The 14,907-nt window shown below is 48.8% G+C and overlaps 1 protein-coding gene across 1 annotated transcript; it reads right to left on the bottom strand.

The window, feature by feature from the left end:
• Positions 1–1,452: 1,452 nt before the first annotated feature.
• LOC6524128 (proton channel OtopLc) lies at positions 1,453–13,441 on the bottom strand. The gene is made up of 6 exons (XM_015190029.3): positions 11,115–13,441; positions 6,779–7,576; positions 6,603–6,720; positions 6,448–6,544; positions 6,193–6,381; positions 1,453–6,123 (listed from the first exon to the last, which is right to left on the bottom strand). The coding sequence occupies exons 1-6, from the start codon at positions 12,962–12,964 to the stop codon at positions 4,820–4,822; spliced, it is 4,356 nt and encodes a 1,451-aa protein (XP_015045515.2). The 5' UTR covers positions 12,965–13,441; the 3' UTR covers positions 1,453–4,819.
• Positions 13,442–14,907: the final 1,466 nt, after the last annotated feature.

The following is a 14,907-nucleotide window of genomic DNA, read 5'->3' as shown; positions in this document are numbered from 1 at the left end:
TTGGAATTAATTATCGGCCGAGTAAATAGTAGTAGCCTTCATGTTTGCCCAAGCAATTAGGGAATTGGGCAAACCTGCATTTCTCGTCCACTGGTGGCCAGCCCTTGAGCCTCGAGGAGTGGACTCTTCCGGGTGTCCCGTGGTGTCCAGCGGCGTAATCAGATTATCGCCATCCGAACTCGACTGCCCGGAAAAGCGGGAACTCCCCTGGGCGACCCACAGTACATATATACATACATACATATGTGCAGCAAAAGACGCTAATGGGCCAAAAAGGTATGACACGGGGCGAGTGCAAAGTGGAGCCAACAATCGGGCCACCAAAGATGCATAAAAAAGCTGCTGGGTTGGGCGGCTCTCCGAATTTCCTCTTGTTCTTGGGCGGCAAAGTGCGAGAAGTGCTGCTCCACGCTCCACGCTCCATGCTCCATGCTCCATGTTCCATGCTCCTGCCCAGGCGCAGCGCATGCGTCGAGTCCTGCCAAAGGACGTTCACCTTTTGCTTCTCAGCTTTTGCCGCCAAACAGGGTGCATTTATGTACGTAGGCCGCTCGCATTTGTATCTAATTGCAGGCGTGCCCACAACCAAACAAAAAAAACAACAACAACAAAAGCACCCCCACACAAAAGGGCATAAACAATAAGTTCAGATGGGCGGCAAGTTAATTGAATTAGGACTAAATCCGCCATGGAAATTCAAACGAAATGTTTTCGTGGTGGAAAAATAAACCTACATACGTGTATAATATTCAAACATTTTTTCAAAACATCGCAGCTTTACTTTTTCTCGAGCATCGAAACTCTCCTGCTTTTTAGCCTTTCATGTGTAATCATGTAGTCTCGAGCGGTGGTAACCTAGTTTTCGGCCAGCTCGGTTGGCCAGGGCGTGGTTCCAATCCCGGGTAACCAGTTGGTGCGTGTATATACCCAAGGATATCTGGCACATGGCATCCACAGATTGCAGTGCACTGCGAGTCAGGGGAAACAGCATCCACAAAAAGGATTCCCAGCCGCCGAACAAGCGAGAGAGGGAGAGAGAGACAGAGAGAGAGAGAGAGGTAGCTTGTGGGGAATTGGGGAATGCCATAGTCCATCTTGCTCTAAGGGATGCAAGCATAAAGGGGGGGAGGGGGGAGAAAGTAGGAGAAACGGGGAAACTCGCAGATACATGCACGCGCTTCAAGATATAATTGCGAATGTGTATCTCTATCTCTATCTCCAGCTGTATCTCTATCTGTATCTGTATCTGTATCTGTATCTGTATCTGCTACTGCGCCCATTCCCCAAGCTAAAAAACAGCGCCATCCCGAAGTTCTCCTCCCCCGCCCCCCTAAGCCCCCAACACTTGAGAACCCCACCCTGAGGCACCGAAAAGCGCACTCCTCAACGCTTTTCACACTAAGTATCTAAGAGTCGTGTGCTGACCCACATTCGGTATGAAAAACAACGCCATTTTCCATAGTAATCGAATTACGTTTCAATTTATTATTCATATTTATTGCATATTTACTGCTCTTTTATAGTCAATATAGTTTTCTTTTGGGTGTACAGGGGCTGCTGGTGGTGGTGGTGGTAATTTATGTATGTTTTTTTTGGGGAACACAGAACATTCACGACTAGTTTTACTTTGTGTGTTTTAACTTCATATCTTCATAGCCATTATTGTAAATACGTATAAATACTTGTAACACTTAATACAAATTGCTTTTCCTAGTTTCCTTAGTCAAGTTGTATTGGTTGAGTATTTTCTTTTTGGAAAAAGGTTTTGAAATGAAATAGAAAGTGGATTCTAGACGGGGGGGCGTAGGTTTTTTGAAAAAGGCTAGAATAGAACAGTGAATGATGGAGAGAAATGTGGAAATTGCAATTACTTACTATGCGAATAAAGCAAATACTCCTAGGGAATATTTGAACAATCCAATGCGTAACCATAAATATTGTATGAATTATTATATTATATGAATTCAAAGATGCAGTTGAAATGTTATTGTTTATAAAACAATTGGAAAATGGAAATAGAAAAGCAAAAAGTGTGGTGGTTATGTTTTGGAAAATATACAAGAATTTAAATCATTAAATAGTTAAATATGAAATTTAAAAGTTCAGAAATAGAAAGCAGTTTTCTTAGACGCATTTAAAAGTGAGTCCCACAATTACGATTATTACGTTTATTTTGATTTTTCTTCTTGAATAATAAGAACAAATAGTGGTTGTCGGGTATAACTTGAATATTTCAGTTTGTTTTTGTTTTTGATTTTTTTTTGTGTCCGATTTTCTTTGAGTTTTATTAATTTCGCATAAAATGTCCTTCGATTCTACGTGGATTAGGAGTTCCTCTAATGAGTTCGATCGCTCATCATAACTACTTAGTTTCAATAAATTCTAATACAATCGGCTGTAAATACAATACAATTTTCGATTTTCAATTTTCAATTTTCATTTTCGCTGAACATGCGATTTTTCGAGCAGTGTTTTTCGAGTCGGCGTACAATAAATACATGTAAGAAAATGCATACAAAGTTACAGTTAATTCTAGTTAAAAATTTAGTACGAGTATAAAAATTGAAATAACTAATTTAATATATATGTATATATATATATATATATATATATATATCGTTTGTTTTTGTATTCCCTTAAGTTTTTGTTTTTGGTTTTGATTTCGATTTCGATTTTGGCATTCATATAACTTTGAATATACAATGGATGAGTCAGTAGATTCAAAAAACTCGAACTCAACAGGAAACAAGAATTACAACATAGGCTACATAATGGAACTCTTTGGCATTGAAAACATAGATCGCATCGCATCGTCGTATGTGTGAGTGGAGTCTATGAGTCTATATCTATACGTATCTTATACCATTATGGTAGACAAAAAAAACACAGACATATTAATACGTTCTTAAATAGATTTGTGCGTCTTACAGTAAGTGATTTTATTCGAATTATTCGCAATCTCTTGATTTGTCCTTCTACAATTTCGTTTTCTTTGAGCTTTCATAATACTGAATTGGGTTGGTTTTTCCGGGTAAATTGTGGGAAATTTGGGAATCGGAACAAGCACAAACGTATCACATTAAAAAACCTATTCGGATTCAAGTCAAGTTAACAAATTTTGGTTAAATGCTAAGCTACAAATCAGGCGTCTCAACAAGGGGCTCAAACCATCCATGGGTGGGTTTGGGGTCTTTGAAAAGGGGGCGGTTTGGGGGTTTAGCAATGCGGATTGAACTTCTACATGCATGTATGTGAGTATTATATCCTTAGGTGCTAGGCTGTGTGAACCGTCTACTATGTAGTACGGTGTTGTCTAATAACTTTTGCGACTCCTCGATTTCTGGTGGGGTTAATGACTTCTCCAATCCCTCTTACTCCTCTCCTTTCTCCACTTTTCGCCTTTTTTCCTCTTTCTATCTTTTTTCCTTTTCTAACGTGTAGTTGCTGAAATATATGCAGTTTGCTTTGGAACGCCGATTAATAATCATTGTAAATATCTGTGATAGAACTCGCTGTTTTCGGTTATACTCGTACATATTTGGTATACTGCTCTCTATATTTTTGGTTGATCGTTAGTTTGGCGGCATACCTCGTAGTGCGGTTGGTTCACAACCCGTTTTCGCTGATCCTCAGTCAGTTGCTATATATAAATATATAAAATGTTGTCCAGTTTCTTGCAACATTTATCAAACTTGATATTTCCGTAGAACTTGCGGCTGTATGTGTGTGGGATAAACATGAATTCATCTACGGTTACGTTGTTTTTTCTGTTTTGCCTACAATACTACTCATTGCGCTCACTTGCTACCAGAGATCCCAAAATACGGCCCTTCAAATCGCATACAACATTTTGGTTAATGCTAAAATCTGCATATGTATCCCTTAAACTTCCTTTCCCTTCTTTTTTCTTTTAGAGCCAATGGGGTTTTAGGTGAACATTACGAGACTAAACCATTTAAGATATTGCGTATACGCACTAGTGACAATTGCTTGGGAATTTATTGCGTATACGCCCTAGTGGCATTGCTTGCAATTTCAACATTGACTTATCCTTGCTGCATATCCTAAGATTAACCCATTGTTTTTATCATAGCTTGTGCCTAACTTTTTGATTTTCCATTGCTTGAGACCCTTCGTACTCCCATGTCCTCCTAATGTTTTCCTCTTCTCCTCTTTCCTTTTAGGATATGTTTTTGGCTCTCAACGCTTGCATCCGCTTGGTCAAATGTTGTTGCTCTTGGTGGTTCTCGAAGATGGGTGCCTAGTTGTATGGTTTTTGGTTGTTCGTTGGTGGGTGGATTGGTAATGGTGGTGTGAAGTGGTGTGGTGTGGTTTGATTTCGTTTGGTTTGGTTTGATTTCGTGTCCAGCAGATGCAAGTCCTAGACAAAGCTGAGCTCATGCCCGCTGATCGCGTCGATGAACTCAAAGTGCGCGTAAACTCATTCGCCGTTGATCACGTATACCGGACAGAAGGCCTTCTCCGTATTGAGGGATTGCGGCGACAGTGCCCGGTTGGGTACCTTGAGTCCACAGCTGCTGTCGCCGCCCTGTTGCCCCTCTCCACCGGCCTCTCCCGCTTCGGCGGCACCTCCAGCACCTCCTCGGGATCCGCCCGATCCGCCTGATCCACCCGATCCTCCCGATCCGGCCGCGGCATCCTCTGCCGAATTACACTCGCCGCTATCCACCTCCTCGACGGTCTCCAGCTCGCCGCCAGCCAGCGTAGTGGAGCAGTAGCAGTAGGACAGGTTCGTCTTGAGATCCTCGCAGAATTGCTGCTGCTGCGCAATGCTCTGGATGCGCGAGCGGGCGAATTCTCACATATACGTGGGCTTCAGCTTGTAGGCCCTCTTCCAGATCTCGCACAGGCAGACTGTCGAATGGAATCGATAGAATATGGCCAGCGGCATCGACACATGCGTGATAATCGTCCATGCCCACAAGCCGTAGAAGTTCAGTTGAATGGGATGCGATTCCGCGCGTGACTTCTCCAGCGTGCTGATGGCCCACATGGCCAGATTGACGACCAGCATGAAGGTGACAATCTCGCGGCCTGGCTTCTTGCGCAAGTGCTCCGGACTGACGGCCTGCCGCCGGCTGGCATCCAAAATGAACATGGTCTGGCAGGCGGTTTGCACAATGGAGGCCAGGGCGTTGATGGGCACCAACATGTCATCACTGCGCAGGGTGAAATGCCCGGCGATGACCGTAAAGATGTTGTACAGAAACGAGCCGGTCTGCGCACCCACCAGCAGGATGTCATCCAGCGAGAAACTTCTGTAGGCATCGTACTGCAGATGACGGATCTGTATCATGCCCACCAAAGTGGCTATCGTGGCCGTGCCATAGATGAGCAGCTCGCAAATGGTCACCTCCGTTACGGCCATGGCCACGAACTCCGGCCGTGAGATCAGCACAAAGAAGATGATCAGCGATATGATGGTTAGCACCAGGATGAGTATGCCCACAAACAATCCCTTGTGGGCACGGGCACAGTCCACGGAATAGTGGTGCGGTGATCGCTTCATCGGCGAGCTGATCATATCCGGACGCTGGGGCGTCGGTGTTTGCGGCCTGGAGATGCTCCTCCACATCACGTACAATATGGCCGCGCAGATCAGCGAGTACTCGATGGTGCAGGGAAACAGAAAGGGCGAGGCGTCCTGCACCAATGTACCGATGATGTTCGTTCGCCGGCACTCAAAGATCTGGTAAGGTCCCTTCAAGCCGCGCGGCACTCGCAGATGGGCCGTCGGATCGTGCTGGATTATGGCATGACCTCTGGAGTGTCCTGGTATTCGGTGCGAAATCCTCAGCGTGCGATTCTCCGGATTGTAGAACGTCAAAATCTCGTGCTTCGTCTCTTGGATCAGGACATTCAGCCAAACGGCCAGGTTCGTGCCAATCATGTGCATTAAACCGAAGCGTGCAATGATCTTGTAGCGATACACCTTGATCTGCTCGTTGTTCAGGAAGATGAAGTACATCTGAATGAAGATGAAGGCCATCCGGGTGGCCGGAGTCAAGGCCAGCAGCACGTTGTGGCACTTGGTGTCCGGGTTGAGCTCGAAGTACTGCCCAAACTCCAGGCCCGAGTAGATCATGCTGCCAATTCCAAAGGCTACAATTGACAGCATTAGCATTTAGAATCGTGTACACAAATTACTGGAGCCCAGTGAAGCACACTTACCCACGGCGCCCATGCGCAGATAGAAGCTCCCGTAGTGGGCATCCCGGCGTCCGAGTGGCGAGAGAAGCGATGGTCGTCGCACGGGAATCGGCGGCGGAAGTCGGTGGTGCACTGAGTTGCTGTCCGTATCCGACTCGTCCATGCTGTCCGTACCGCTCGCCTTCGTTGCCGATTTATTCGGCGATGTTGCTGTGCGAAGTGCGAGATTTCGATTTAATAATCCACATACTGTTCCAGTACTGTTTCAAATCTTACCAATCGGAACCGGCAACTTGGGACGTCCCCATATCAAAGTGGCGTACATGAAGAGCAGGAATATCATGCTGCCAATGTACAAGTACAAATAGTACACCTAACCGGAAGATGGAAAGTGTTATAGTCACAGCTATTTGTGGGTTTATAGTGCTTACCTCATAGAAAGAGGGTGGGATGTAGGTGGAAATAACCTCGGCCATGGGAAATGCTATGCCCATGACGACCAATAGTTTGCCGTAGAGTGCGGAGAACAGAGTGGCCAGTGCATCGCCGCTGTAATATATAACAATATTATATAGTTGCCAGTTATCTAATAAACGATTCTACTTACGCTTTAACCCTTGGCATCGGCGGATAGACGAAGGATGGCCGGTGCGTGCGCTTGATGGCGGGCAGCACTGGGTAGTTGGTCAGCTGGTGCGAGTGGTACATCAGCGCCAGCTGTCCGTCCGCCTGGCTGCCGCTGAGCGCCGGCTGGGAGCTGCTGCCGCCGGGCGAGGAGGGCGGATCCGAGCTGTCTGGTCCACCGCCACCGCCGCCTCCAATGTCACGATCGCCTTCACCATCGCCGCCGCCAATGATCAGGCCACTGGGTCCCGGCGTCTCCTGGATGTTGCCCTTGTGGCTGGGCAGACTGGACTCGTCGATGGTCACGTGGTGCTGCGAACCCGACCGAGCTGAGACCCTACCCGGCGATATGGCCACCACTGGCTCGGCTGGCATGGCCATCATGGAGCCAGCGCCGGCGGCGATCGGCGGAGCCACTCCTGCCATGAACAGTCGCCGGCGGTCCGCGGGCGAACTGCTGCTCCCGCTGTCGGGCGGCGGCGGCGGTGGGGCATAGCTGCTGGGCACCGTCGGCGTGGGCACCCTGACACTGTGGGTGTGGTGGTTCTGGTGGTGCGGATGCTGGAACTGGTGCGGCAAGTGGTAGTGATGGTGGCTGCTCGTGAAGTGCGACCTCGGCTGACTGGTGACCGCCGTGGTTGCCGCTGGAGCAGCAGCAGCAGCAACAGCAACAGCTGGTGGTGGTGGCTTCTGTTCATCCTGGTAGCTCACGGTGGCTATTGGTGGCTTCAGCGGCTCTGGCTTCGATGGCTCCAGCGGTTCGGCGGTGGAGCTACTAGAGCTGCATATGGAAGAGGAAGATGAACCGGATGTGGCCGACATTAGTGGGATCAGCGATCAGCGGATCAGCGATTGGCGAATATATATATGGTAATGCGTGGCTGGATTGGCGGACCGACGTGGACTCACTAAATCGGTGGACTGGGCTCTGGGCTCTGGGCCGCGCACCCGATTTTGCAGATACAAATACATGCGAGCGGCTTAATTAAATAATGGTCCCCCCTCCAAATCATATATATACATCTCTATACAAGTCTATATATCTGTGTGCGTGTGTGCTGGGATTTATTGTATCGGATGCCAGACATTTCCGCCGCGAATACATTGAACTTGGTGTCCAGCAGCCAGCCGGCAGTCGGCAGCCTTCGACTGAACTTTAAACCCTGCCAGAAGATGGCCCTCTATTTATAGACGCTGGCATTCCGGGGGAATCTCTGGCCTTCCGGAACACCCATCGTCCACTTCCACCCACTTCCACCCACTTCCACCCACCGGCGGACACAGCATGCGCTCTCCAATTGCGCTTAATATCAGATAGCAGATCCAGATTCAGAAACAGATACAGATACAGATTCAGATCGAGATAAGCACACAGAGCTGGCGAATAATAATAATAGCAGCACACAAAAAGAACAATAGCCACTCGAAACAGAAACTTAATGAAAAGTCCCCAACCATTCGCCACGGCCAATTGAAACTAATCGCCGTCTAGTGGACACAGCACAAATCGGGATACAAGTGCGACTAGTACAGTGCGTTTCATGAATACCATGCTCGCTCGAACTTTGACTTTGAAATGTATTGGCTTGTATGGTGAGCTATAGCAAATGAAAGGCGAAAGCAATGTGTGCCATACACAATGGCACGCACTGTACCGCTGATAAAAGATTATAGAGATTTGTGCAGGTTTTTTAGCTGGCGGCGGCACTCACACTCACACACACACTCACACACACTCGGCGAATGTTTGCTGGCCAAATGGAAATATGAAATATGCTCGCTACGTGATTGGGATGTTTAATTAAGGCGGCGCGGCATGCATCTGACACATGACACATGTTGGATGACAGGTGAATCGGCAATGGGAAAGAGGAGCAAGTCGAGGGGCCACATCCTGCTTCACACGCTTCCCATGCCAACAAGGCCATCAAAGCCAACAAAGCCAACGGATCCGTTCAATCCGATGTGATCCGATCCGAGCACGCATCATTTATTCGCATTCAAATGCACCTTTCAAATCGCAAAGCCACTCGAAAATAATGCCGGGCATCATTATAACATCTGGCTGTAGAGCCACGCAAAATCGCAGGCACGGAAAGAAAAGTTGGCAAGTTATTAAATATGGAAATATGCATATAATACTTATGCAAACTGCATTCATACGATTCCCAACAAGAATTGCTATATTTTAGCTTTGGCAAAGCAAATAAAATGTAGATGGCTGAAATATGTTTGCACTTGTTTTCCAGCGTTCGGGCTTGTGAATAACCTTGACATCAGGTCACAGCCATCAACACGAGTGCGAAACAGAGACAGTGGTGCATGCAACATGAGGAGCGGCTGCAATTGTGTGGATTGCACACTCGAGCGCACTTGTTATCTGATTTCAAAAAGCGTGCTGCGTGCTGTATGCTGTGTGTGCTTCATGGCGTCCTGATGTGTCCTCGTATTTTTTTGGGGTTGTTAACCCGACGCGACGGCAACCATTTGCCCCGACTGTTGCATAAATGGATGACGCTGGGGCAACCTGCTTTTCATTCAGCTTTTCCAGCTACCACCTGGGTTTGCATCTCGCCTGCCAGCGCCACAAAGTCAAAGGAGTAAACACTTTGGCAAGTGCCACTTCATGAGTTACTCTTAATCGCAACAAGGAGCCACAAGGAAGTAACGTGATTTCGCTGGATTATCCACCTTGCAATTGAATGCGGAGTTTAGCTTGGGCAAACTGTAACACTGACAGTTCCACTGATAGCCAGAAATCGATCGAAAAAGTGGCGACTCCATCAGCAATCATCATTCCGTTTACCTGTCAGTCAGACGGGGCAGTTCCATTTCGACTCGAAAGGCGGAAGACATCAAGTATTCATGGGTGCGAATGCATTCACCCCGGCTAAGTCGGCATGGAAATTGTGTCCATTAGTGCTCCATGGTGCTCCTTGCACTCCATGGACAAAACCGCAATGCCAACACAAAAGTCGCCACTGAGCACATGCCACAGCAAACTTGCAAACTTTCAATTGACCCATTTTGCGGTGGTCTCTCGGTGGTTTTGCGCTGGCTTGGGGCAATTTGCTGGCGAGCCGCTCGCATTTAGCGCCATAATAATGGGTGTGGCAATGGCCGAGGACAACAACCTGCCCGGGCATCCTTTTCACCTTTCACCTCCGCGTTGCTCCACGTTTTTTTTTCCGCCTTTCTTTGCCTTGCATGCAACCGTTTTTATTGGAGCTGCAACAATTTGTGCATGTCAAGCCAATCGAGCAGGTCGTGTGCACCTGTAAAATCCTCCCTTCGTAACCTACAGTCAGACCCACCAACCACCTCCCACATCCATGTGCACACACGGCCTGTCGGCATACCGGGCGTATACGCACTTAAAATGCCGCATACGCCGTGTGGTCCTTGCACGTGAAGTACGAAATTCTACAACTAAATTGAATGTAAACTTTTTGCCTTGTTAGCCCTTTCAATGAAATTGGTATTAGAGTAATTGAGCTATTATGCTATTAGTTTTGGATAGCACAAATTGCTAACATAAATATTGAACCTTTAAGCCACTGAAGAGCTGGCCTTTTGCCAGTGCAACGTCCTCGTTTCTCTCAGTTTACGGCTCTGTTTACGGCGTGAAACTTGTGAGGGTGTTGCTCTGGAAACGGTTGTTTAATTAATGTGGAGAGCATACGATACGGAGGAGGATGCAGGCAGACAAACGCCGCAGCGAGGCAGCGATCCAGCGAAGCGTATGCAGATGGCAGATGGCGCATTACGTGGCAGGAGGAGCGCCCAGAGCACCAAGTGGAGCAATGAAGCAGTGGAGCAGTGGCGGAGTGGCCCAGGTGGAGCACTGACACGATGGCAGGACGAGCACACAAGTTGAGCTATTAGCAGCGACTAATGGAGGCTGACGACGAAGTAGTTAGATGAAATTGGGGATAGGATAGGGCGCAACGTTCCGAGGACTTTTATGCAATTAATGGAGTGCCCCAGGGAACTTTGAAACCAGAACCAGACGTGATGGTTCAGTTTGATACGTGCGGCGGGAGCAGCAACTCAAGGAGAAGTTTTTCTCTAGCCCCGAAGCCCAATGAGATTTACATCTCAAGTTGGGGGAGAACTTGCGCGAATCCTAAGCGAAAATCTAAGCTCTTCATGATAAGATAATAAAGCCCTGTGCTAATGCGATAATCAAACTAAAGCTTTTAACATAATAGCGCTGCAAAACAATGGATTACCCTATCTATAAACCATTTCAATGAGTTATCCAAAAGCATGTCAACAGGTGGAACGAATAGACCCACTAGAATAGACCCACAACTCACCCGATCTGCTCCTTGACGGCGGCTGCGACTCCCACGGCAGCGGCAGCGGACTCGGCCAGCTTGGGTGGGCTGCTGACCAGCGGCGGACTGCAGACCCTTGGCGGCGTCGTTATCCTTGGCGGACTGTGCATCTGGCGGGCCAGTTCCGGCGGCGGACTCCTCATTAGCGGCGGCGACGGCATCGCCGGGGCACCCTCTCCGGCCTGTGGACTCTGCACGCGCTGCGATCCGGACTTGATGGACCCGGCTGGACTGCGGACGCATGCCTGTCCCTGCGAGCGAATGGATGTCTGCGACTTGAGCGAGGCCTGCGGGGAGAGAACGCCTGCCGCCTGGGCGGAGGCCACGGATCCTGTGCGCGATCCGATGCGAGAGCCACCGCGAGATCCTGCAATCGATCCCTGCTGCGATCCAGATCTCAGCTGCGATCGCTGGCTGCCACTGCGACTTGGTCCGCGACTCTCGAGCTTCGGTGAGCCACCTGCTCCGCCGCCGCCAACCGATGTGGAAATGGATCCAGTCAAGATGCTGGCGGGCCGCGGCGAACTGATGCTGTCGCCGCCCTGATCCTGCAGCGATTCCCTGTCCACGGAGATCTCGTCCGTCCCCTTGGTCAGCTCTTCCTCCTCTTCCTCCTCCTCCTCCTCGGGCTCCTGCTCCAAGGGTGGTGGTGGAATGAAGCCCCTGTCCTCGTCTAGTTCCGCAAAATGCTCTGGAGGCGGAGCAATGATGGAGGAGGCTGAATAACCGTTGCTGGGCGGTGTGGTTATGGTGGTGGACTCATCCTCGTTGTCCAGCGAACGGCTATAGTCCTCCCGAGCTCCGCTCACGGGTTCGGGTTCCGGTTCGGGTTCGGGTTCGTTTTCCGGCTCAGGTAGCTCAGGATCCTCGGGCTCCTGTTGATCCATGTCGGGTGGTGGCTGCTCCGCCTCCAGTCTGGGTGGCGGTGAGTTCGGCTGGGACTCCGCCTCGCCCTCGCTCTCGTCGGAGGGCGTGAGCGGTGGTATCTGACTGATGTGCTGGGCAGGCGGCGATACCATCCGACTGATGTTGAGTTCCGGGCAGGGCGGCGGTGTCACGGGCGGTGAGGGGGAGGTGGATGGCGACTTGGTCAGGGGCGGGGTCACCTGGCCGAGATTGTGGCCCTGCACGTAGGAGAAATTTGAGGGAAGCGGTGGCAGTGGTGGCGGTGGCGTGGACTTGTCGTCGTCCTCCTCTTCGTCTTCTTCCTTGGGAGTGTCTTCCTGGGAAGCCTGCTCCTGCTCCTCCTCCACCTCCTCCTCATCGGGATTGCTTTCAATGTCCAGCATTTCGTGTGGCGGCGGAATGGCCGCCACCTCCTCGGCATCATCGGTTTCCTCGCCTTCGCCATCGTCATCGGTGCGAACGCCGGCATCCTCCATGGGCGATAATGGTGGTGGTGGTATCAGCTCCAGTTCAAGGACCGAATTAATGGGTGAACCCGGTGGCGATGGCACTGCTCGGGCTCCCTGATCCTGCTCCGGATCGGGCTCCTCCCGCTCCTCCTCATCGTCCCCCTCATCGTCCTTTTGCTGTGGTGGCGGTGTGGGTGTGGGCGGTATATCATCCGTTTCCGTTAGCGTGGGCAGCGGCTGACCCAGTAAAGAGGGAGGCGGCGGCGGTGGCGCCACCAGGAGCAGTACCTCCTCGGCCAGCGAAACTGTGGGCAGCGGCGGCGGTGGAACCTCGCCGGCCTCCTGATTGTTGGCCGTGTTGTCCACCTCCTCGATGTCGGAGTCGATGCCCTGGGCAAAATCCATGTAGAAGTTATCACGCGAATCGCTGGAACCGCGTCGCAATTTGAGCGACAGATCCGGCGAGCTGTCCATCTTGCTCGCACACGGGACTTCTCCTTTTGTTTGTGCTCGCTCTCTCTCTCCTCCCCGACTTCTCTCTTCCTATTGTCCTTTCAGGAAATTCCTTCACACACACACACGCCTGCTGTGGCGCCCTCTAGCGTTGGCTTCCGTTCAGCTTCTTGCCTATCTTTTTTAACTGGTTTTTTTCGCTCAATTCTTAAAGTTTTTCAATATTTTAATTCAGTTAGTTGATGGTTTTGGCCTTTCACTTGATTTCACAGCACACGCACATTGTGTGTATCCCTAAAATGCACAAGGAAGTGTCAAAAACACGCATACGCACAGCATCCCGCTCTCTCTGTCTGCTCCTTCACTCACTCTCTCTCTCTGTTTTTTGGCGGAGCAGTGGGCGTTTTTGGAAGGGGCGTGGCAGTGCAGCTTGCTGCGCATTTGGCTTTTTACGCAATTGGAGTGCGTGAGTGTGTGAAAGTGCGTAGTAGAAAGTGGCAAGCTGGGAAGTAAGGCAAGGGGTGGGTAAAAAAGGATAAGAAAAGGGAATAGGGATTTCCATCTTCCGTTTTCTTTGAATAGCAAAATGAGCCATTGGTTTCACAAACATAATAAACCATAAACGCACTTTAAACTTAGAATGAAAAACAATAACATATATTATTTGGCACTGCAAATCTTTTAGCACACAGAAAAAAAATCAACGTTTATGGTTCGTGTTCCGGTTTCGGACTCCGTCCGTGTATTGTTCCGTTCCGGCTACTCGGTGAACGCACGGACTTGAGCTCGATTTACATTTACTTAGCCGACTGACTGTGCGACTCCTGCTGCGGCGGCACTTAATTCTAGAATGAAGAAGACTAAGTTTCAACTCGCAACGGAACCCACATCGCAATGAGTTTTCATCTCAAACGAGAGCGTGAGAGTAAGATAGAGAGGGAAAAAATGAGAGAGCGCCGCATAACGGTGCCGGTTAACGGTGGTTGTCGAACGGCATTTCGCCTGCAACTACAACTACAACGCACTTGACCGGATTCCAATTGCCTTCGCTTGCAAAAGTTTCCAGTTTCGAGTGCACATCCAATTCCGGAATAACGGAATAACAGCATAACGGAATAACGGCATAGCGGAATCCCGCAATCCCGCGACGCAGATTAAAGTAGGGTAGGAAGTCAAGTGGCGGTCGAAAGGAGTGCAAGTACAGCAACTACTTACAGGTGGGCACCAGCACCAATTTCCACGGGTAATGCATGGGAAAATCCGTTTTTTACTGCAACTGGGCTGCAAAGCTACTTTAAAAAAAATCATATGTGCTTACTGTTTTCCAAAACCCCTTCCTTCAGATTTTTTTTTAATTTTTCGGTTGCGAAGATTACGAATTCTATAGCATACTTTTTGACGCTTCTCGAAGAGGTTTTTTTAAAAACTTCGCTAAAAATTGTCATATTGCTAAAAGAATGCCTGTTTTGTACAGCTAATTTTCAATACTAATGAGCCCTATCACTTTTTGAAGGCATTCAAAGAATTTTAATTGTTTAATTTTTTCGCATTTTCGGTAAGGGGTAACATCATCAAAATTTGCAATAAATGGGTCAAAATTAATATTTCAAACCATGAATGCAATTCGATTGGAAATTTAATTGCGAGCTCAACGAGGTATAACACTCCAACTTTGGATCATTATTTCCAAAGATATGCATAAAAATCCTAGCATTTTGGACAGAAAATGAGTATATAAGGTATAGAAGGTCTTTTAGCCCATACAATTTGAATATTTCTAAAATAACTAATGATGCTTACAAGTCCTGCGATTTTGCCCACTGTGCGGGGCCTACGCATTTGTTTTCCTAGCAGGAATGGACGGCAGGAGGCGGGGATTCGTGGAGGGGGTAATGAACAGCGTGTGAAAAGTGTCACTGCCTGTGCAAATGTGTGCGTGATGTGTGTGTGCGATGTGTGATTGT

Source organism: Drosophila yakuba, chromosome X (genome assembly GCF_016746365.2).
Source record: "Drosophila yakuba strain Tai18E2 chromosome X, Prin_Dyak_Tai18E2_2.1, whole genome shotgun sequence".
NCBI classification, from domain to species: Eukaryota; Metazoa; Arthropoda; class Insecta; order Diptera; family Drosophilidae; genus Drosophila; species Drosophila yakuba.
The sequence above is the reverse complement of the archived record's forward strand: the minus strand, read 5'-3'. Positions and strand labels throughout refer to the sequence as shown.